This window comes from Miniopterus natalensis, chromosome 2, assembly GCF_054644295.1.
Source record: "Miniopterus natalensis isolate mMinNat1 chromosome 2, mMinNat1.hap1, whole genome shotgun sequence".
Lineage (NCBI taxonomy): Eukaryota > Metazoa > Chordata > Mammalia > Chiroptera > Miniopteridae > Miniopterus > Miniopterus natalensis.
In genome coordinates this window covers 82,670,223-82,693,235 of record NC_142082.1, presented here as the reverse complement: position 1 = coordinate 82,693,235, position 23,013 = coordinate 82,670,223, and the positions used below count along the sequence as shown (strand labels likewise).

At 37.8% G+C, this 23,013-nt stretch overlaps 1 protein-coding gene across 3 annotated transcripts in view; it reads right to left on the bottom strand.

Annotated features, from left to right (window-relative positions):
• The window catches only part of MIPEP (mitochondrial intermediate peptidase), a 186,045-nt gene that overhangs the window by 26,748 nt on the left and 136,284 nt on the right, over nucleotides 1-23,013 (bottom strand). For 2 of the 3 annotated variants that reach the window (XM_016199506.2, XM_087814366.1), the window contains 2 exons: nucleotides 8,107-8,228; nucleotides 4,917-4,990 (listed from right to left, as the gene is read on the bottom strand). The exons of the other annotated variant lie outside the window; for it this stretch is intronic. In XM_016199506.2, coding sequence (XP_016054992.2) covers nucleotides 4,917-4,990; nucleotides 8,107-8,228 — 196 coding nt within the window. The remainder of the gene's footprint in view (nucleotides 1-4,916; nucleotides 4,991-8,106; nucleotides 8,229-23,013) is intronic. 3 annotated transcript variants of the gene reach the window in all.

Here is a 23,013-nt window from a genome sequence, read left to right as displayed (position 1 = left end):
CTCACCTGCTGGAAGATAAAAAAGAAAAAAAATTAAAAAGAATGAGGATAGCATAAGGGAACTTTGGGACAACATCAAGTGTACTAATATTAGAACCATAGTAGTTTCAGAAGAAGAAGAGAAAAGGGTAGAAATCTATGTGGAGAAATAATGGTTGAAAACTTCCCAAACTGGAGAAGAAAACAGGGATACAAATCCAGGAATCACAGAGAGTTCCAAAGACAATAAACTGGAAAAGACCCACACCAAGACACATTATAATTAAATTGTTAAAAGTTAAAGATAAAGGTAGAATTTAAAGAGCAGCAACAGAAAAACAACTAGTTGCATACAAGGGAATGCTCACAGAACTATCAAATGACTTTTCAACAGAAACTTTGCAGGCCAGAAAGGAGTGGCATAATATATTCAACATGATGAATACCAAGAATACTCTACCCAGCAAAGTTATCATTCAGAACTGAAGGAGAAATCAAGATTTTCCCAGACAAGCAAAAGCTAAAGGAGTTTGTCACCACTTAAATGGCATTACCATAAATGTTAAAGGGAATTCTTTAAGTGGAAAAGAAAAGGTCAAAACTAGAAATAAGAAAATATATGAAAGAAAAAAATCTCACTAGTAAAGGCAAATATATAGTAAAGATATACCAACCACTTATAAATCTAGTATGGAAACAAAATGGCAGTAAGTACATACCTATCAATAATTACTTTAAATGTAAATTGAATGAGTGCTCCGTTGAAAAAAACATAGGGTGACTGAATGGATAAGAAAATAAGACCCTTACATATGCTGCCAACATGAGACTCCAGATTGAAAGACATACACACAGATTGAAAGTAAAGGGATGGAAAAGATATTTTATGACAATGGAAACAAAACAAAACGAGTTGTGGTTAGTAATACTTCTATCAGACAAAACAGACTTTAAAACAAAGGCTATAATAAGAGACAAAGAAGGACCCAGCAATTCTACTTCTGGGTGCTTATCTGAAGAAAACAAAACACTAATTCAAAAAGATATATGCACCCCTATGTTCACTGAAGCATTATTTACAACATCCAAGATATGGAAGCAATCCAGGTATCCATCCATAGATGAACAGATCAAGAAGAAGTGGCTATAGATAGAGATCTATGTATATTATACACACACACACACACACACACACACACACACACACACACACACACTGGAATATTACTCAGCCATAAAAAGGAATGAAATCTTGCCATTTGAGACAGCATAAAAAGACCTAAAGGGTACTATGCTAAGTGAAGTAAGTCAGAGAAAGACAGATACTGGTATCATTTCATGTATGTGTGGAATCTAAAACACTAAACAAATGAACAAATAAAACAGATTCATAGATACAAAATAACTGATAGTTGCCAGAGGATTGTGTGGTGGGGTAAGGGCAAAAAGATGAAGGGGAATAAGAGGTACAAACTTATAGTTATAACATAAATAAGTCACTAGGATGTAAAGTACAGCATAGGGAATACAGTCAATATCACAATAACTTTGTATGGTGAAGGATAGTGGACTTTTTGTGGTGATCACTGTAAGGTGTATAAATGTGAAATCTAACTGTGTTATACACCTGAAATATAATGTTGTATGTCAAATATACTTTAATTTAAAAAAGCTTTACATTCTGGAATTAAAATTAGACATGAGAAAAAAAACTAGGTAAGGACATAATTTAAATCTATAATGTTCTTTCTATTTCCTCTATTATATCAATTATAACACACACACACAGTCAGAGATGGACTGAAAAAGGAGCTATGGAGAAGCAGATAAGAAATAAGTGTTTAGGAGTCAAATCATATTTTACCTCCCATATGGAGATTAAGTGAATTTCTCAAGTAACTTCCAGATAGTAAGTGGCAGAGCTAGTAACTGCAAATCCAATGCTGTTGCACCACATGGCCGCTTTTCTTCTCTGAGGAAGGAAATGCTATTCTAACCACTATTTTGTTGTCTTCAAATGGTGTTTAGAGTTTTGAGAGGAAACAAATATAGGCTCTTTAAGAAGAGCTTCTGTTGCTGCAACTGCCTGGTGGAAGCCTTTAACTGGTGAATGTGGACAAACAACAGCAAGAAAAGAAGTAGAGGGATGCTGTGTTCTCTGGGAATTCCTTAGATTGGGTTCTGGCCACAAGCAGGTTCATCTGTGGGCAATAGGAAAGACCAAGGGGATTCTAAAAAAACCAAGTAGCCAGAAAGTCCACTTGTGTAGTATTTATTATTCAAAGATCAAAACTATTATATATTTGATTTTGTTGAATATGTATCATTTAAGCATAAGTTCACTGCATAAGTATTTTGATTCTCAAAATGGCTTGAAGTGAATTTGAAACCTAAGTCTTAAGTAAGGAGGTTAATAAATTTGTCATTTGGTCAGAGGGTACAATATTTGGTGGCAGGTACAGTCATCCATTGGTATCCACGGGAATTGGTTCCAAGAACCGCCACAGACACCAAGATGAGGATGCTCAAGTGCCTTAGTCAGTCCTTGGTACCTGTGGAGGTGAAATCTGCAAGTGCTCAAGGCCACTGTATTCTATTTCTTTACTTTTTTCTACTTAATATAATTCTTTACATTTATCTAGTAAGTAGTTAAATAAAATATATACAGCACCTATAAAATAAAAGAATAATATCAACTCAATGGCTTATGTTTTTATATCACAATTCTCAGTAATTTCACCAATCACTCCTCCTAGGGATACCCTGGAGTTAAGGCTATGAGACATCATCTATGACATTCCTGTTTGGGGGACAGGCTGGCTGCATACAAGAAAACAAGAAGCCACTGCTGGTCTTGCCTTACAAATCCAACCCCATAAAGTGACAATAGGCATAATCTCTTTGCACGCTCCCCCATTCATCTTTGACATATAACAAATCCTGTGAATTAATAAGATATGACAGAACAACATTAAGGAAAATATTAAAGTTTAAAAGCAGAACCATTCTATCGTTGTATTGAAATCTGAATGCTTTATCATTTCTGGTTTGAATCATGGTCTTATTTTTCTCTTGAGTGTGTGAATTTTAGTTTTGAAAATATTAAATTTCTTAACACAAAAATGTTTCATATAAAGAACAAAATTTGTAGAGACATTTTTTAACAACATTCTTGGAAGAAGAGTAGAAAAAATACACCAGCCAAAAGACAAACACTGAAAAGGATTCCTTTTTTTTTTATTTTGATGGAACCACATGTAAGCTAATATTTATATGCAGAGAGCATTTAGATACTGGTCTAGCTAAGCACTGCTACTGGGAGAATATAACTAACAAAACATCCATGAGAAAGCAATCCTGAAGCATTTCTTCTAATCGCAACTCTCAGTGGGATGTCTACATAGCACCAAAACTATCAGCTAAAAAGCACACAATTTAAACTACCTGTTGCTTACTGTTATGAGCCAATTAATTTCACTTTCACACGAGTCCACAACAGAGCCTTAAGGTAGGTGTTCTGTTCCACAAAAAGACTGATAAAGAGCCTGGTCTCTGCTGTCAGAAGTCATAGGTTCAAATCCTGGGTCTTCTACTCACTGCCTCATGACTTAGACCAGGAGCAGGCCTGTTACATCAGCTGTAAAATGGGGATAATAATTCCTACCTCATAGGGTTGCTAGAAGATTAATCGATACATGAAAAACATTTTTAAAAGTTCCTGGTTATAGCCAAGTTCAATAAAGGTCAACCGGAAAACTGAGGAGGCATCAGCATGCCTACTTTATCTTGAGAGGTCAACTCGCAGGCCACTAACCAAAATGTTAGTGGCAGAGGAGAGCTGTGCTGTGCTACATAAAACTGTGGGATCTCTTTTATAAATTTGTTGTGGCATTGGGCAGATCAAGCCTGCATGAATACACTTTCCTGGGTAAACTGATAGAATTCTCAAGAGTTCCCTAAGAGCTGGGTTTTTGTCTAGGTTGTCTTTCACTACTTCATCTTCAGCACTTATGATAGTACCTGATACATAATCAACTCTCAACAAATACCTGCTTTTCTAAATGAATAGCTGAAGGAAAGGATCTGGAGCTCTGCAAAAGCAACAGGCATTTGACTAAACAGATCTAGGCAAGAAAACATTCGTGTCAGACCCATTACTATTATTACCCACTCAGGTATTACACTGAAAATAGTATTTCCCTAATACTGGAAGTTATTTCCTAAATGCTATTTTTATCAGATAGTCAGAGGGATCAACTGTAAATATAACTGTCAATATATTGAAAGTATCCAATAATATTCACATCTTCCTTGAAATATTTGTGAGAACATTATATAAAAAATCATGATGGCCACTTCCATTTACAATAATTTTGAGTAAAAATACTTAAATGTAAAAATTACCAAAAGAGTTACATAGGAAAATAAGCATGGTGATGCCTCAGAGAATGGTTAATTAAGTTCTAATTTTTTAAACTTTCAGAGAAAGAATTAAAGGAATAAGAAATAAATGAGTTCTGTTGGCTAAAGAAATACATTGTGATGTATTAAAATCTAAAGGCAAATTTTCTGAGAATTGATGACAAATTTACGATTAGAGTGTTAGTAACATTTTGAAAGCTAAAGCCTGAAATTTTGTCCTGGCACCTAAATAAAACACAGTAACTAAAAATTAATTTGTTATTTGGGATACAATGAAATAGAAATGAACATTAGAATAGAAATACAATAAAACTAATTTGTTATTTGGGATACAATAAAATAGATTCTCTGAAAAAGTACATAGCTGGAGCATCATTTCCTTAAAAAATATATACTGAGAAAATATGAAACAGCTTTTATTATAGATGGTCAAAAACATAACTCAAAGTGCTAATACTAAAACAAATAACCCATAAAACTGAAAAAAAAAAGGTTCCAATCCTCATTTTGGTTTACCTTGCACCATGAGCATGGGCTCCCTGCTCCCACCGTGGGCCAGCATCTCCGTTCGGTACCGCTCCCCCATCGCCCTGGGGAGAGGAGAGACTGTTACAGGCACCTGAACACACAGCCAATTCCACCCCATTCACACTTGTTTTGAGTTTCTCAGAAGCCACACTGATATCATATTCAGAAAACCTGCCACCATGAGACAATTCAGCTCTTTATTTTCTTGCTTCTAAAAATTGAATTCCAATTTTTAAATTATTCTAATGAGCAAAACCATTTATTTACTGTAAAAGGCTAAGTATATTTTTAGCTGCTTCATAGCAAGCAATCTCTTCATAGAAAGGATTATTTTGTTTCTGTATTACAGATTAAGTAAGATTATATCTTCTTCTCCATCATTTTTAGGATTAGTAGTGCGATTTGAAATTATTTATGCCATTTTTCACTTTCATAAAAGAACTTGAGATGGCACGTAACAAAGAGAAAAATAACATTCTGAAATAAAAGTGAAGGGGGAAAAATGCTGGCAACAGAGAATTAATTACCCCGGGAGACCTTGGCTAAGGATAATAGCCAAGGGAACAGAAAACTGACTCGAGTGTGTGGGTGGCAAAGACAAAGGAGCCAACAGCTCGTTTTCATCTGCAGATACTCTTGGTCAGCTGGATTCTATAAGGAATACTGTTTGTAACACTAGAAGGTAAGAAGAATTTTCTTTTTTAAAAATATTTTTATTGATTTCAGAGAGAGAAAAGGAGAGGGAGAGAGAGAGACAGAAACATCAATGATGAGAGAGTCATTGATCGGCTGCCTCCTGCACACCCCGACTGGGGATCGAGCCCGCAACCCGGGCATGTGCCCTGACCAGGAATCGAACCCCGATCGCCTGGATCCTGGGTTAATGCTGAACCGCTGAGCCACGCCTGGATGGGCAAAAAAAATTTTTATAGACAGAAATTCTCCAAATTAATGGCATCTGGAGACAAGCGATTTAATGCTACTCGTGTTATTTTATGAAAAATTATATTCTTTTAATGGAAATGACCACAGACTATGATAACATAAATTAAATAAATTTTGATGGTTTCATTTTACTATGTCTGTAGCATCTTTATGTATAGGCAATTTTGTGAACATGCATTACCATATCAAAAACATGTTCATATCAAACACCAATTTGGAGCACACACTGCAGTGAGAGCTAAGGCAAAGTGTGCCAGGAAGCAGGAAATATGGACATATGAGCTGGGCTTTCTCATGGAACAGCTGAGAGGAGCCTGATTCCAGCCTCGGGGGCTTGGCATCCCCTCCCAACCACTGTACATGGCCTAAGTCAGAGTCCTGCCGTAGGCCTCCAGTTCTCTGCCTGCCTTGGCTCTGTCCTGCCTGGCTTCCTGATGTCAGCTTCCAGCCTGCTAATTTTTCAAAAGTGGGATCAAAAAAATCTTTCGACAGAGGTTAGAAATTTTCTAGTCCAATAAGTATTTTTACTAGCTTACTTTTACATGTCTATAAAACCATGGCAACTACATGTCCAGGCAAGAATGCATATATAAACAAGATATAAATACTTGGAAATATATGTATTTAATAATATGTGGTTTTCTAGTAAAGTGTAGTTCCTTTAAACAAGATAATATTTTGTCTATTTTATAGAAATCTCCAGTAAAAAAATGTAATTCCCCAAATTTATTTATTGTAGTCAATTTTGGCTTTAGATCCTTTGAAAATAATAAAATCTGAAAAGCAGACCAAATGTCTGCAGGTGTAAAGGACTGAAGACAAAATAACATGTGGGTACCAAGCTGTAAAAATTTAAAAATTCTATTACATCAGATTCAAGTTCAAAAGATTTGGAACAGAATGTGATTATTAACTGCTGAGAAAATCCAAACCTATGTCAAACTGTATGAAAAGCTGAGGGTGTGTGCAGGAAGTGGGGAAAGAGAAGGGACTAGGAATTAGAAGACCTAGGTTATAATCTTACTCCACCTTGTTAACTATGAAGCCTTGAACAAAAATGCTTTCAATGACTATCAGACCTGATCATAATTAGTGGTCTGCTTTCAAAGGCAGCTCCTTCTAAGGACTCATGGAACCAGAACTTGACTTCCTGGTGTCAGAAGGAGGTCCAATCAGGGAGAAATGGGAGCTCTCCTGTGCCTCTCCACCCAAACAGGAGCCTTGTGACATGCTCCCAGGCCCTGCTCTCCCTCCCCCCACAGCCCCTCTGTCCTGCCTCTGTTGTGGGGAAGGGGTGGGCATCCTTGTCCCTAGCTGAAATTTCCTTGTGGACATATTAAAGCTTGCCACACCCACTGGCCAATCTGAGGAACTATGCTCTGGGAGAGGCCGGGAGTCTCCACACAGACATGTCCCTATAGCCTTCTAGACAGAGAGCTGCAGGCTGTGTCTTCTGAACCATTGACTATCCCATGAGGATATCTATGAGGCAGGGCCGTGGAAAGCCATGCTGGGCAGGTACCCACACTGTCTAAGTGGCCGCAGATGGAGCAGTTCCCCATTTTTTGGACTGCCACTGTCTTTCAAGGGGAAGGAAAAATGCCCCAAAGTCAGGAAGAGGGTGAACTTTCTAGAACAAACTGGATGCTAAGGTGAATAACCAAAGTTTCTAGTGGTGCTACTCCCAAATGAAGAAAGTAACAAGTTCTTTGTTAGGCAATAAAGAAGAAATGAGGTGTTCCTCATGAGAGAAACTTCAGATGCTCGTGCTGAAAATAAGGACACCTGTCAAAGTAAGTGGAAGTACTGACAGCAACAGGGTATTGACAACAGGAGAGGCCGGAAAACTAAGAAAACCTACAGGAAAGGATGAAGACAAAGCAGTCTGGGCCCATTTTGTGCAGAAGCACAAAGTCTTCACACAAAGGGTACCTGCGGGCACGAGGGCTGGGCATCAGGCCATCACCAGCCGGTCATAGCCACACGGTGCTGCACAATGAGGTGGAAGTCCAGGACCAGGCTCTGTCTCTGGAAGCAAGAGGGAGGCTCCTGCTGAAAGGGCCTGAGAGAGGTTTGGGCTGAGTGATGAGCCTGCCTCAGGGAGCTTCAGTTTCCTACCAGGTTTGGGCTGTGTTCTGGGTGGCCGAGGTTCTCAGAGCCTGACTTTAGATCTAGTGGGGTGGGGGATTACTGAAGTTGAGGGGAACATTTTATGCCCTACCCGCCTTATTACCTGTTAAAAGGATCCTGTAGGAAACATTCCTTCCAAACCATGGAAGCTACTGCCCTAGACATCAGGTAAGAGTAATATTTGGCACCATAGCCCACAAGGTGACTGAATCGCAGCTGCCAGGCCTGCCAAAACAGAAACACAGCACCAGAAACAATTAAGTCTCTGTATTTTCAGATATTATGCATAAGAACACAATGAAAACACATATGGAAATCTGCAAATGTTTTCATTTAAATTTCACCCTAGAGGGCCATGTCACTCACAATATTAATATTTTTTTTCACGTTTTATACAGTTATGAGCTGGACTGTGGCTCCTCAAAATTCTTACGTTCAAGCCCTAACCCCAGTGCCTCAGAATGTAACTGTGTTTGGAAAAGGGGCCTTTAAAGTGCTGATTAAGTTAAAATGAAAGTGTTAGGGTGGGCACTAATCCAATAGGACTGGTGTCAGAAGGGGAGAGATACGAGGGAAGGGTGCACGAAGAGAAAAGGCCGTATGAGGACACAGCAAGGCAGAGGCCGTCTGCAAGCCAAGGAGAGAGGCCTTGAGGAAACCAAACCTGACACCTAGTTGTTTTGCATGTTTGTCACTGCTGGCATTCATTTCAGTGACAGAAATGTAGAGGACAGCCTCGTTGCGGTGGCAGGAATGGTGATAATGGAGCACGGCTGACTTGCACACCGACTCCAGTCTGTCTGGAATGCCTGGTCGTCAGCAGCACAGAGGAAATTTCAGGTCTGGCACGGAGTGCACTCATTCTTTTTGAGAATAATAATGTAGTTATTATAAAGAAAGGCCACATGAGTTTTCATGCAAGGATACTCTTCACTGGAAAATTATTTTCCTATGAATGCTGTTCTTTCTCTATACCTAAAAGCTGAAAATATCTACATTCTGATTGGTTAGTAGGAAGAGGGCTATCCAAGTGCAAATGCATAAGCTACCACAGCACATGCATTCCAGGCAACACGATTACAACAAAAGCTAGTTACAAACACTATCCTTAAAACACATATGACTTTAAAATTTTTACTTTTCTGAAACAAATCTGATGCACAATAATCCACTTGTCTTCCAATGAATGCTTTATCTGACATTCAAACTTTTCAAAAAATAAACTGAAGCTTAGTTTTTTTTAACTGAGATAATAATACCTAATAATTCTTTTAACTCCCCAGAAAATAAAGTATAAAGTATAATTCTCACCACAAATCTATAAACTAGACAAGCAAATGCTACCTAAATTATTCAGGAACAAATATTAACAAAACATAGATGGTCCCTTAATCACAGTGGTATGGCAATTTTTAGAAAATATTCTGAGTCCTACACCCACTACACAGTGACTTTAATAAAGAAGTCCTAGTGCTAGTTCCTAAGTGTGTCCCACACTTTTAGACAAGTGTTTGTCTGGATCAGGCAAAGGAGCTCTTATAAATGAAGGCATGCTGGAACACTCAGACTAATGTAAGAGCATGAGGGTATCAGGGCAGAGATGAACAATATCCTCATATCCACTATCCCCTTTTTACAAAAGGATATAATTCGAAGTAAGGTGGGGCACCTTGCCAGTTGTGTCCTCGAAGGAAAGAGACGTGCCCCCTCCTCCTTGTCCTGTATCACACTGTGCCCTCTGTGGAGGTGAGACCCTATCATGGGGGAGCTGCAAGCAGAAGTGTGGTCTCTGACTCCCTGGGGCCACAGTGCTGGGAGGGTGTGCTCACATGGCAGCTATTTTGGGTCAGTTACAGTACTGGACCAGGATCCTTTCTAATTCACCCTAAGCACAGGTGCCACCACCACACAACACCTTGAAAACATGAAGACTGGTGGGGCTGAAGAGCTTGAAGCTCAACAGTGGCCTTGCCCTGACTCAGAGAATGTGACTGCACACTCTCCTGTCAAAGAGTACCCTCAGGAGGCAGTGGAGAGCAAGGGGAGTGGTGAGACAGGCTTTATACCGTGTTTGTACGCAAGTAGTAATTAAACTGAAGTCAAATAGCCAAGGACCATCTTATGTATCAGATTCTGTTACAAACAAACTTTGAATGACTAAATTTTTAGTCCAAGGGTTGGGTCTCTTGGACTTCAATTATAACCTATACACAGTATATTGTCTTATTTAAAAAAGGGATCTATGTCAGCTTTTGTGTTTTGCTGGAATCTTAATGCACTACTGGTGATCTTTTTGATATAAAGCCACCGGAGTGTGATTGTATCTTCTGTAATGGAATATAGCAGGCTGTTTTAACATGATATTCCACCGAAACTGGGTCTCATGCTGTTGATGATACAAGTCTCTCTTAGGGTGAAAGCCTCAAGGCTGGTAGCACATAGTTAAGGGGCTCTGTCTTTGAAACTTTTTCTTCTTGGTGATCTGCCAGAACAAGTTTGGCAGCCTTTGCTGTAGTGAGCTGAGTTTAATTTTTAGATTCAAACTGAATACAGTTTCATTTTTTCTTGAAAGCAGACCTCCCTCAATAGTGGCATTTGATTTGAGCTAAGAAATTTCTAAGTTCCTTAGTTTCAACAACTCGTAACTGAGCTCCCACGTAGAGTCATAAAATAAGACCTTTCAGAAGTGTAGAAAGAGACATCAGGATTTGTGCAATGCAGTTTCCTGAACTGCCACAGTGCCTGCCTTACACTGTCGTCCCGACCTGGATACAGATATTCTGGTATGATACCCACCTCGCTGTGTCTTGTTCTTTCATTGCAGGGTTGAGTCCCATACCACCCTCCTTCCATACCTCGAGACATGCTGAATAAACTGTACCTTGCCTCAGTGGTTTGTAAATTTATGACAGACTACGACCTATAGTTGCACTGCTGTTTGACCACAAATGGCTAAATTCCTGCTAATACAACCTAATATCAAGTTCTTGTTGCCATTTCACTCATGAGTCAGGAAAAATTAAAGACAAAATGTCATTCTAAGCTTTGGAATTATTATATCCTCTTCCTTTTAAGTTGAAGTTTCCTTTTTCCTAGGGGACATTTACCAGGTAGACAGAAGGTCTCACTCCTCCTTCAGGGTGTGATGTGTGGATGTGAACTCAAAAACAGGGTTCAAGCACTTCTGCAGTTTCTCTTATTCCGACTAGAGGTGTAGATTTCCCAATTCTAACACTATTCTGAGGCACAGCTATTAAAAACTTTCCTTGAGTTAGATAATCTCAGTGATCCCCTATAAAAAACAAAAACGTGGAGCAGGCGAAGCAGCATGGTAGGAGCTCCATGGAGACGGTAACTCGCTTTAGAACTCAGACAGGTGAGGCCTGTTGATGATTCATATTTGCTACAGCCCTTTTCCAACCACACAATTTTCCTCCAGCCAAAGCACAGACAGAGCCAGGAATGGAAAGGTAGCGAAGTGGATGGTTATTTGCCACAGATGTCCCCCCGTATCTGTGGGTGATATGTTCCCATGCTCCCTGTGGGTTCCTAAAACCGCAAATAGTACCAAACCCTGTATCTACTATGTTTTATTCCTATACAAACATACCTATGTCAAAGTTTAATTTATAAATTAGGCACAGAAAGAGAGTCATAACAATAACTAATAATAAAATAGAACAATAATAACAATATATTATAATCAAAGTTATGTGAATGATTTGGGGGCCATTATTAAGTAAAATAAGAGTTCTTTGAACACAAGCATAGTGATATCTTGACAGCTGATCTAATAAGCAAGACGGCTACTAAGTGATTAACGGGCTGGTAGTATATACAAGAGTGGACACAGTGGACGAAGGGATGATTCATGTCCTGGGTGGGACAGAGTAGAGTGGCAAGAGATTTCATCATGCTACTCAGAATGGTGCACAATTTAAAACTTATAAATTGTTTACTTCAGGAATTTTTCATTTACTATTTTGGAACGCATTTGGCCACAGCTAACTGAAACTACAAAAAGTGAGATCACAGATACGGGGGTACTGTTGTATCTATTTCAGTTTTGAACCTAGAAGACGGACTAGTGCAGAATAAGCACTCATTAACTACATGTTAAATGCTGAATGATTCAATAACCATTTGTCTTAATTATACTCCCAAGTAGCACATCCATTCTTCATTTCTAGCTATAAGTATATAAATGCATTTAGCGAAAATTTATTTTAAAACAATCTTATCAGTGGAACATTACAAGCTGCATGAGAACATAAATGACACCCATTGCTTCCTTGGTGTTTTGTCGTACTGAACTGAAATTTCTTTAAGAGCAAGGACCACAATGCTTTGTGCACGTCTAGACTCTGCACAGTACCTGGAGCACAACAGGAATTCAACAGCTGTCTGCTGAATGGATGGATGGGTGGATAGAATGAGAGATTGCTGGAACGATGGATATATGAACACTAAAGAATTTTTTTCACAGAGATGCTAAATGTTTCTGAAAGATAGACTTTTGAGTGAGATAAGTTCAGGAATAATATCCGTATCACAAACAAGAGACTATTACAGTGCTAAACACAGCTTTTGGATCTCAGAGTGACTATTAACAGTTTTCTAAAAAGAATTCTTTGACTACATTGCTTGATTGCTGGTATAGAATTTGAGGCTAGTTCTGTCACCAGGTCTCCAGGTCTGGACTATGTACAGGATCTGTGTAGTGCTTCCTAGTATGTGATTTCAATCTCCTTCAAGCTCCATGGGCTAGCTGTACCGTACAAGCTCATAAAGGCCTTTTGTTCAATGTGTACCTCTTATAATTAGGATAACTAAATGACAGCAATATAGAAAAAAAAGCAAATTCCTGAGCTAGTCTATGTGGGCAGACCATTTTGACTTTTCAAATTTTCCATGTACAATACTGCTGATTGTGAAGTATCTCTTATGATACCAAATTTATGGCATTCAAAAGTGTTTAACAATGAACCATAATGGACAGTAGAAGCAGATATTCTCCTACTGGCCTTATGTTCATATTCTCTCTTAATGTATGTATATAGGGTGTGCCCCAAAAATGTATATACACACTCTGAATAATTATAAAGGCAGTGTTTATTAGAATACATTTCATTTTCAAAATTGAGCTATCAGCTGTTAAACTGTATATACATTTTTTTGGGGACACCCTGTATTTATTCCATGAATTAATATAGACTATTATTTCTAATTTGGTAAAAGTCCTATTATATTTTAGCAAAACCCATGAAACAACTGACAAACAAACAGGAATTCTCAATTTTGAATACAAAGTGGTTTTAAATGTAACACAGCTATTATGGTGGACACACTCTCAGGTGGTTCCTACGATCTTGTCTTCCCATTTGCGCCTTGTGAAATCCCCTCCCCTTGTCTGTGGGTAGGACCTGTGCCTTGCTTCTAACCAATAGAGTATGGCAAAGGTGAAGGGATAGCACCTCCATGACTAGTTATGTTATACACAATGTCTCTATCTGGCTAGCAGACTCACTCTAGGAACCTCTTTGGTAGCCTGAGCAAGCCAGTGGCCATGTTTGGAAAGCCCGCCTGGCAGAGACATGGAGGTGGCCTCCAGGAGACAGGGGTGTTCTGTATTGACATCCAACAGAAGTTGGGGCCCTCAGTCCCACAACTGCCAAGCTATGCCAACTGCCAAGTTCTGCCTACAACCTGGGTGAAGCAGCCAAGCCCTCAGATGAGACCAGGGCCTGGCAGACACCTTGAATGCCTCGTGGGAACCACAAGCATAAGGATGCAGCTGAGCAGTCTCTGCCTGCTGATCCACATTGCTTTATGTCACCAAGTTTGTAGTGATTTGTTACACAGCAATAGAAAACTAATACCATTATCTATTTTAAAAAATGAGAGTTGTGTTCAGAAATAGTATTAAGTGAAATAAATCCCTGAAAATATGGGAGGGATGCCTATATTTATTAAACGTATACCCGGTGACTTCATGAAAATCTTGTAAGATATTTTTACAAGTATTTCATAAACATTTTAACAGCTAATATTTTACAAATAGACTAAAAAAAGAGTAATTTGGTCAAGGCTACTGGCAGAGATTGTTAAGTAGCCCCTCCTCATTTCCCTCTTCTTCCTCTTAGAAAAAGAATCACACCATTCCTCTACTAAATTTGAGCAAGGCTTGTGGTCATTTTGGCAGATGTGGTCGTCCAGGCTTCCTTGAGGCTCAGTGTGGTTATACAACTACACATTTAAGCAGATGGGAGTGGAGGTAATGTGTACGAAGTCCTTCAAAAGAAAGATGATCACTTTCCACATCCTCTTACCCCCTTCCTGCTAGCCTTGAAACAGTGAAAACTGGAACCACCACATTGGACTCAAAGATAAAAGCCATATGCTGAGGAGCTGCCAGCCCAACAGCCCTATCTACTCAACTTTGCCTTATTGGGCAGAAGAAAAAATCCTTAATTTTATTTAAGTAATTGTATATTGGAAGTCTTTGTTACAGCAACTTTTCCTGCACTCCAACCGAAAATCGCATGGATCCACAAGTAGGAGACAGGATTCATGGTATCTTTTTAACATTCAAAGCCCATGCTTTCTTGCTACTGCATATTGCACATCCTAAAGTATCTAATTATGTGACCTACTGCTTCCTACAAATGTGAAAATTATAATCATTTTGATTTCAAATTCCTCAGCCACATTTGTGTGTTTATATTTGATACCTACAGCTTACAACTTAATTTCCATCAGCTTAAACACATATCAAAACATACCACATAGCTACGTTTACAGCTAAAAAGGAAAGTCCTTATTCAAGTGATGATAAGAGTAAGTATTATAAATTCAGATGTTGACATTGCTGGGGACCTGGGGGAGTCTTCTGGGACCTGGAGGTGGCCTATAGTTGACAGCCAGCAAGAAGATAGCTTAAGTATAATAATACTAATACTAAGTATAATAATAAGAGTAAGTTAAAATGTTAACACTGCTCTCCAATAATGTAAAAATAGGTATCAGGCACAAATCCTCCATATTACCAAAGAAATCAGAGTAATTTCTAATCATGCCATGATGAGAATTTTATAACATCCTAATGACAACCAGAAAATATTTCCTATGTTAACGGTAGAATTATGGTCTATTTTAAGGAGATTGGACCCAGTCTTAAAATCATTCCTAACCAACTGACCAAATTTCACCAGGCAATTAACAGGAACATCAAACTCACTGCTAATGATGCATAAAGTATTAACCAGGGGTGTGCCTCAGTATGCCAATCTCAATTGTCGATTTTCTTTTATATATGGGTATTGGGGGGAAAAAAGCTTTACAAAACAAAAATAAAAACCCTGGAAATGTGAGATTGTGCCTATCAAAGCTAATCTATTAGCACAGCAAATATGTAAATGATTCAAATGGAAATGCATTTATTAGATGTAATATGGATAGGTAATATTAATCTAATTAAATGAGATGATAATATAAAAAAGCAACAAGCAGGGAACTGGACCTAAGACATGCTGGCTTTTATCTTCCTATCAAAGTTCCTTAACACTGCTTTCCCCTTTGCCTGTAACATCTCAAAAGGCACATTCCTATTCATTCTAAAGGAACCCACGATCAAGTAATGAGGACTTTCATAGAATATGAAGAACTCTATGGTCAAAAATGCACCCAGGAGAGCAAGGAAGACCTCTTTAGGAACAAGACAGAATCAGGCAACTCATGTTAAACACCTTGCTGACCAGCTATTTCAAGCCAGAACTCGCCCCAGCGGCAGGCTACTTTTCTGGCGTGACAGGTCAGCAAGGTTCAGACATGGAAACACGTGGATACTCATGACCAGTCAGCAAGGTGTCTTAATACATTGCTCAAAGAAGAGGGATACTGAAACAACTAGAAAGCAATGAACAAAATAGCAACAGGAAGAACATACTTATCAATAATCACTCTAAATGTAAACAGACTAAAATCTCCAATCAAAACACATAAAGTGGCTGGATAAATTAAAAAAAACAACAACCCAATTATATGTTGCCTACAAGAGACTGAATTCAGTTATAAGGACAAAAGCTCAAAGTGAAGGGATGGAAAAAGACATTTCATGCAAATGGAAAACAAAAAATAGACTTTGAGCCAAAAAGGTAACAAGACAGAAGTAAGGTCATTATATAATGATAAAGGAGTCAATTTATCAAGGAGATATTATAGTCGTGCCCTGACCTGTGTGATTCAGTGGTTAGAGTGTTGGCCTGTGGACCAAAGGGTCATGGACTGGATTCCCAGTCAAGGCCACGTGCCTGGGTTGCAGGTTCAATCTTCAGTACCAGTCGGGGCGCGTGCAGAAGACAACCAATGGATGTGTCTCTCTTACATAGATGTTTCTCTCTCTCCCGCTCTCTCCCCTTTACCTCCCTCCCTTCCACTCTCTTCAAAAATATCCTTGGGTGAGGATTAAAAAAAAGACGATACTACAGTGGCAAATACTATATATGCACCCAACATCAGAGCACCTAAATATACTGAGCAAATCCTAACCAGATATGAATTGTGAAATAGACAACCATACAATAATAGTAGCCAAATTCAATACCCCATCTTCAACAATGGATAGATCATCCAGACAGGAAACCAACCACAAAACATTAGACTTGAATGATACTTATGATCAAATGAACATAACAAACATACACAGAACATTCTATCCAACAGCAGCAAAACAGGTATTCTCAAGCACACGTGGAAAATGCTTCAGCATAAATCATAGGATAGGTCACAAAACAAGTCTTAGCAAATTTAAAAAGACTGAAATTGCACCAAGGGTCTGCTAATGACAGTGGCATGATAGTAGAAATCAATAATAGGACAAAAACTGGAAAATTAAAAAATATTGGACATTAACACGCTCCTGAACAACCAATGGGTCAAAAAGAAATCAAAAGAAGAAATTTTAAATAATGAAACAAACAAAAATGGAAGAAAAACATACCCAAACCTTTGGGATGCTGCAAAAGCAGTTCTAAGAGGGAAGTTTATACCCATAATTGCCTACATTAAAAAAAAAAGCGGTATCTAATATAAACAACCTAACTTTACACCTCAAAATCTAGAAAAAGAAAAAAAAGAAAACTAAGCCCAAAGTTAGCAGAAGGAAGGAAATAACACAGATCAGAGTGGAAATAACTGAAATAGAGACTAAAAAGACAATAGAAAAGATTAGTAAAACTAAGAGCTGTTTTGTTTTTTTAAGAGATAAACAAAATAAACAAGCCATTATCTAGATTTAGCAAGAAAAAGAGTGGGAGGACTCAAATAAAATTACAAATGAAAGGAGACATTACAACTGGTACCACAGAAATACAAAAGGCCATGAGAGATTATGAAAAATTATGTACCAACAAATTGGATATCCCAGAGAAATGAATACATTTTTCTAGAAACATATAACCTACCAAGATTGAATCATGAAGAAACAGAAAATCTGAAGGACTAATTACTAGCAAGGAGATTGAATCAACAGTCAAAACTATTCCAACAAATAAAAGCTCAGGGCCAGATGGCTTCTCTGGTATATTCTACCAAACAGTTAAAGAAAAACTAATACCAACTCTTCTCAAACTTTTCCAAAAAATAGAAGAGAAGGGAACACTTCCAAACTCTTTTTATGAGTCGCATATTACCCTGATCCTGTAGCCAGACAAGGACACTACAAGAAAATAAAATTACAGGCCCATATCCCTACTGAATATAGATGTAAAAATTGTCATACACCATGATAGAGTAGGATTCATTCTAGGGATGCAAGGATAGTTCAGCATCCTCAAATCATTCAGTGTGACACACTACATTATCAAAATAAAGGATAAAAACATACAATCATCTCAAAAGAAATGCAAAGCAAAATGCAAAAATTGAACATCCTTTCATGATAAAAACTCAACAAACTTGGGTTAGAAGGGATGTAACTCAACATAATAAAGGCCATATATGACAAGTTCCCAACTAACATCATACTCAATGGTCAAAAACTGAAAGCTTTTTCTCTAAGATCATGAATAAGACAAAGATGGCCCATTCGAACCATTTTTTAACAAGGTATTTACTGGAAGTCCTAGCCAGAGTAATTAGGCAAGGAAAAGAAATAAAAAGTATCCAAATCACTAAGGAAGAACATCTGCAGTTGCAGATGACATGATATTATATATAAAACCCACAAAGACGCCACAACAAAACTCTTATGACTAATAAACAATTTTATTAAGTTGGAGGAGATAAAAATCAACACACTAAACTCAATTGCATTTCTATATACCAACAATTAACTATCAGAAAGAGAAATTAAGAAAATAACACAATTTTAATAGCATCAAAAAGAATAAAATACTTAGGAATAAATTTAACCAAGGAAGTAAAGATCTATACAGTGAAATCTATGACATTGGTAAAAGAAATTAAGAAGCTACAAACAAATGGAAAGATACCCCATGTTCATGGATTGTAATAATTAATATTGTTAAAATGTCCATACCACTCAAAGTCATCTACAGATTTAATGCAATCACTACCAAAATTCCAATGGTATTTCCACACACACACACACAAAAAATCCTAAAATTTGTATGGAACTATAAAAGACCCTTACTAGCCAAAGCAATCTGGAGAAAGAAGTACAAAGTTTCCTTATTTTAAACTATACTATAAGTCTATAGTAATCGAAACACTATGGTATTGGCATAAAAACAGATACATAGATCAGTGGAACAGAAGAGAGCACAGAAATAAACCCGCACATATAGAGTCAGATAATTTGTGACACAGTAGCCAAGAATACTCAATGGGGAAAGGATAGTTTCTTAAATAAGTGGTATTGGAAAACCTGGACAGCAACATGCAAAAGAAGGAAACTGGACTCCTATCTTACATAAGCAGAGAAAATCACATGTACCTCTTTATATCTTGTGCCGAAAACAGTATGCTCAATAAATATTCATAAAAAAGATGATACAAAAAGTAGAAAAATTAGAATCAAATTACTCTAATTTAGATACAATTTACATCTATAAGTCCAAATTTTTTCCATTAACTAGTTTCAGTAATTACTAAAATTATAAAGACGTCAACAAAGAGGTAAGAAATAACTGATTAATTTACTGACTATACACACCCATCTGAATTTCTGAGGTGACAAAATTAAAATAAAATTGTTACTAACTTTTATTAACTTCTCATTGAATTAGGCCACAGTACATTGGTAATACTGAAGAATGCATGACTGTAATAGTCATGTTATTTTATCCCTGAAATTTGGTGTCTGTACAATAACATCTTAATTTAACTGGTTTTACCCATTAACCCTTACCTAATAACTTTGAATGATATTTACACAACTTCACTGGTCTGAATAACTGCCACTTTCAAACTCATTTTTTAATTTGTATGGCACAAGATCTCTCCACCAGATCATTAAAAAGTACATTCTATTAACTTTCATTTATGTTGCCTAAGATGTACAAAAGTTATAAACACTTCTGCAATTAGGAAATATGTCTTATTAAGGTAAGATACAATTGAATTAATGAAGATGAAACAAAACACCTTCACCTCCAGGAATACATAGTAACTGCCCCCCTGCCCTCTATGTAATAGTGTGAAGGCATTCCAAAAGTTTATTAAGTAATGGCATATTCTGAAGTGTAGCCCAGGGCTTGTGATAGTATGTCATCTGCGGGACATGTTACTACCTGTATTTTGTACAGAGTAACTGACATAAATAAAATATGTGACTGATCCACTGAAATTACTAGGGTTGCCTGCTTTCTGTCAACATGTCATCAATCTTCCCTGATTATCTCATCTGAAGAATTTCCAAAATTCCTGATGCAACAGCCTTTAGCAATTTCTTACAAAAAAAGAAACTGCTATAGTTATGGTTGAAACATATGGAAAACCTGGGTAATGCCGAACAGTGCATATTCTTGCAATTCAAACAGTGTTAGATAATCATAATCAACACCATTAATTAAAACTTGTAGTCATTACAAAAATTCAACACCTAAGTATTAGTATAACTCTTCATATAAAGATAGTATCAAATTGCATTGTTTTGCAACGTTATAATAACAGGTGCTATATATTTGCCTTCTTATTCTCACATCTTTTAAATTGAAAGTTGACAGTGTAATTTTCAAAAGAGTCAGGCGTGAGTGATGGATGGATTGTTAAGGCTGACAGGAACTGATGGGCTTGTATTTCCTTCTAAATCTATAGGTTACTAAATTAAATCTTATTCCACATAACAATAACCCAAAAACTCTTCTGAGGTAAACTGATCTCTAACTTGTAGAGCAATTCAATCTCCTCCTTCATGGAAAGGGGTAGAACCCATCAGGTGTGACTCATCACAACCTTGCCTGCTCCAAGGCATTATGTTATCATTTATTTTTTTAGAAAAATCACACAAAATTCACACACCACAAAATTCACCCTTTTAAAGTGTACAATTCAGTGACTTTTAGTATATTTACAAAGTTGTGCAACCATCAATTCTTATCTAATTCCATAACATTTTTATCACCCCCAAGAGAAATCTCTTACTCATTAGCAGTCACTCTGCATTCCCTCCTTCCCCCCAGCCCTGAAAACCACTAATCTATTTATTGTCTCCATAGGTTTGCCTATTCTGGACATTTCAAATAAATGAAACCATACAACAGGTGATCTTTTGTATTTGGCTTCTTTCACTTAACATAAGGGTAATTTATGTTGTAGCATGAGTCAGTATTTTATTTCTTTTTTTGGCTAAATAATATTCCACTGGAGGGACATAGAACATTTATACGCTCATACAAATGTTAACTGAAGGATATTTGCCTTGTTTTCATTTTTTTGTGTGGTTACTATGAATAATGTTACTAACATTCCTGTACAAATTTTGGGGTGGACATGTTTTAAGTTCTGTTGAGTATATGCCTAGGAATAAAATTGCTGGGTAATATAGTAACTCTCTTTAACTTTTTGAGAAACTGCCAAACTGTTTTTCAAAGCTGATAAACCATTTTACATTCCCACCAGAAATGTATGAAGGTTTCAATGTCTCCATATCCATGCCAACACTAGTTAATGTCCTGTCTAGGCATTCAAAGGAGCAGTCACCTTTGCATTTCATGGAAGACTTTGGTAAGAGAAGACTTTCACTTATGGGTGGGGGCATGTTTAAGCATACTGTGATCCCAAGTTTGGGGGCATGTGACAGCATCAGGTTCAGGGTCGGGGTGGGGTGTTGTATCTTTTGGTTTCAGGCTGCTGGGATCCACAGCACAGACAACTGAATGATCCTTGGCAAGCACTGTGGGGGGTCTGCAGTGGCTACAAGAGCTGTTGGAGTCCTCAGTGGTGCCTCCAAGTCCAGTATCTAGGGAGCAAGTGGTGGTAGCCAGAGCTGGTTGGTGTGCACACCCGCTGTGTAGTGGCAGGGGATGGAGGTAGACACACAAGGTGGGAGGCAGGGCAAGCAGCAAGGGCCAGGGGCTAGCTGAAGGGTCTAGCCCTGAGTGTGCACACAGCAGTGGAGGTCAGCCATGGTTGTCTAGGTTGGTGTCTTCTGCTCATGTTGCCACAGAGGCTGGAGCTGGTACAGTTCCCAGGCTCCAGTAGCAGAGGGAATGGGGAAGGAACAAGGAAGGACTCAGGTGGCTGGTGTGAGCAAATATGAATAGCTGTGGGGTGGGTGAGGCAAATGCTGGTGAAATCTGCAGGGGGCCCATGACTGTGCTGGTCAGGTCTGTAGAGCAGGTGACTTTGATCCAGGAGTGCTGTGCTGCTATTAGTAGCCCTGCTTTTCTTCCTTGTTCCTAGCTGTGTCTATATATCTCAGCTTTGTCACTCTAGGGGAAGTGAAACCAAAGTGGGGCCTTTGGACAGTGCCCTGAAAGGCTGAAGGAGCTGGTGTCTCACCCTGCTCTTCCTTCCCCTGCGAGGTGAATTCTTTCTAGCCGGGAAGTTCCCTTCCAACACTGAGTACTGTCAGCTTGCGGGATAGCATGATGAAGGCAAAATGAAGCTGTCTCCCTTCTCCTGTAGTTTTTCTGTTTTTGTTTGTTGTTGTTCCACAGGGTTGCTAAGGTTTCTTAAATAAACTCCTGAGCTTTCCCAGATCTGTTTTTGTCTGAGGATAACTAACTGTTGACCTTTGTTCGAGGATGGAGACTGGGGTCTCCTAAGTTGCCAATTTGGTGATGTTACTCTTGGAATTCCATACAATCTTGATTACTGTAGCTTTGTAGTTAAGTTTTGAAATTGGGAAGTGTGATCCCTTCAACTTTTTTCTTCTTTTTCAAGACTGTTTTGGCTACTTTGGGTTCCTTGAATTTCCATATGAATTTTACAATCAGCTTGTCAATTTCTACAAAAAGGCAGCTGAGATTTCAGTAATGATTGTATTGAATCTGTAAATCAAAATTTGGGGAGTACTGTCATCTTAACAATCTTCTAATCCATGAAAATGAGAAAGTTTTCCATTTATTTAGGTCGTCTTTAATTCCTTTCAATATATTTTATGGTTTTCAGTGTATAACTGTTAAAATTTTTTTGCTAAATTTATTCCTATATTTTATTCTTTAAATGCTATATTATAAATGGAATTTTTCTTAATTTAATTGTGGGTTGTTTATCGCTATCATATAAAAATATAATTGATTTTTGTTACTGATCTTATGTATTGCAACTTTGCTGGATCCATTTATTAGTCCAAATACTTTTTTGTGGATTTCTTAAGATTTTCTGTATACAAGATCCTGTCATCTGCAATAGAGATAATTTTACTTCCCCCTTTCCAATGTGAATGCCTTCTATTTCTTTTTCTTGCCTAAATGCTCTAGTTAAAAACTATAGTATAATATTTAATATAAGTGGTGTTGACAGAAAATGTTGTCTTATTCCTACCTTAGGGGAAAGCTTTCAGTCTTTCACCACTGAGTATGATGTTAGCCAAAGGTTTTTCCTA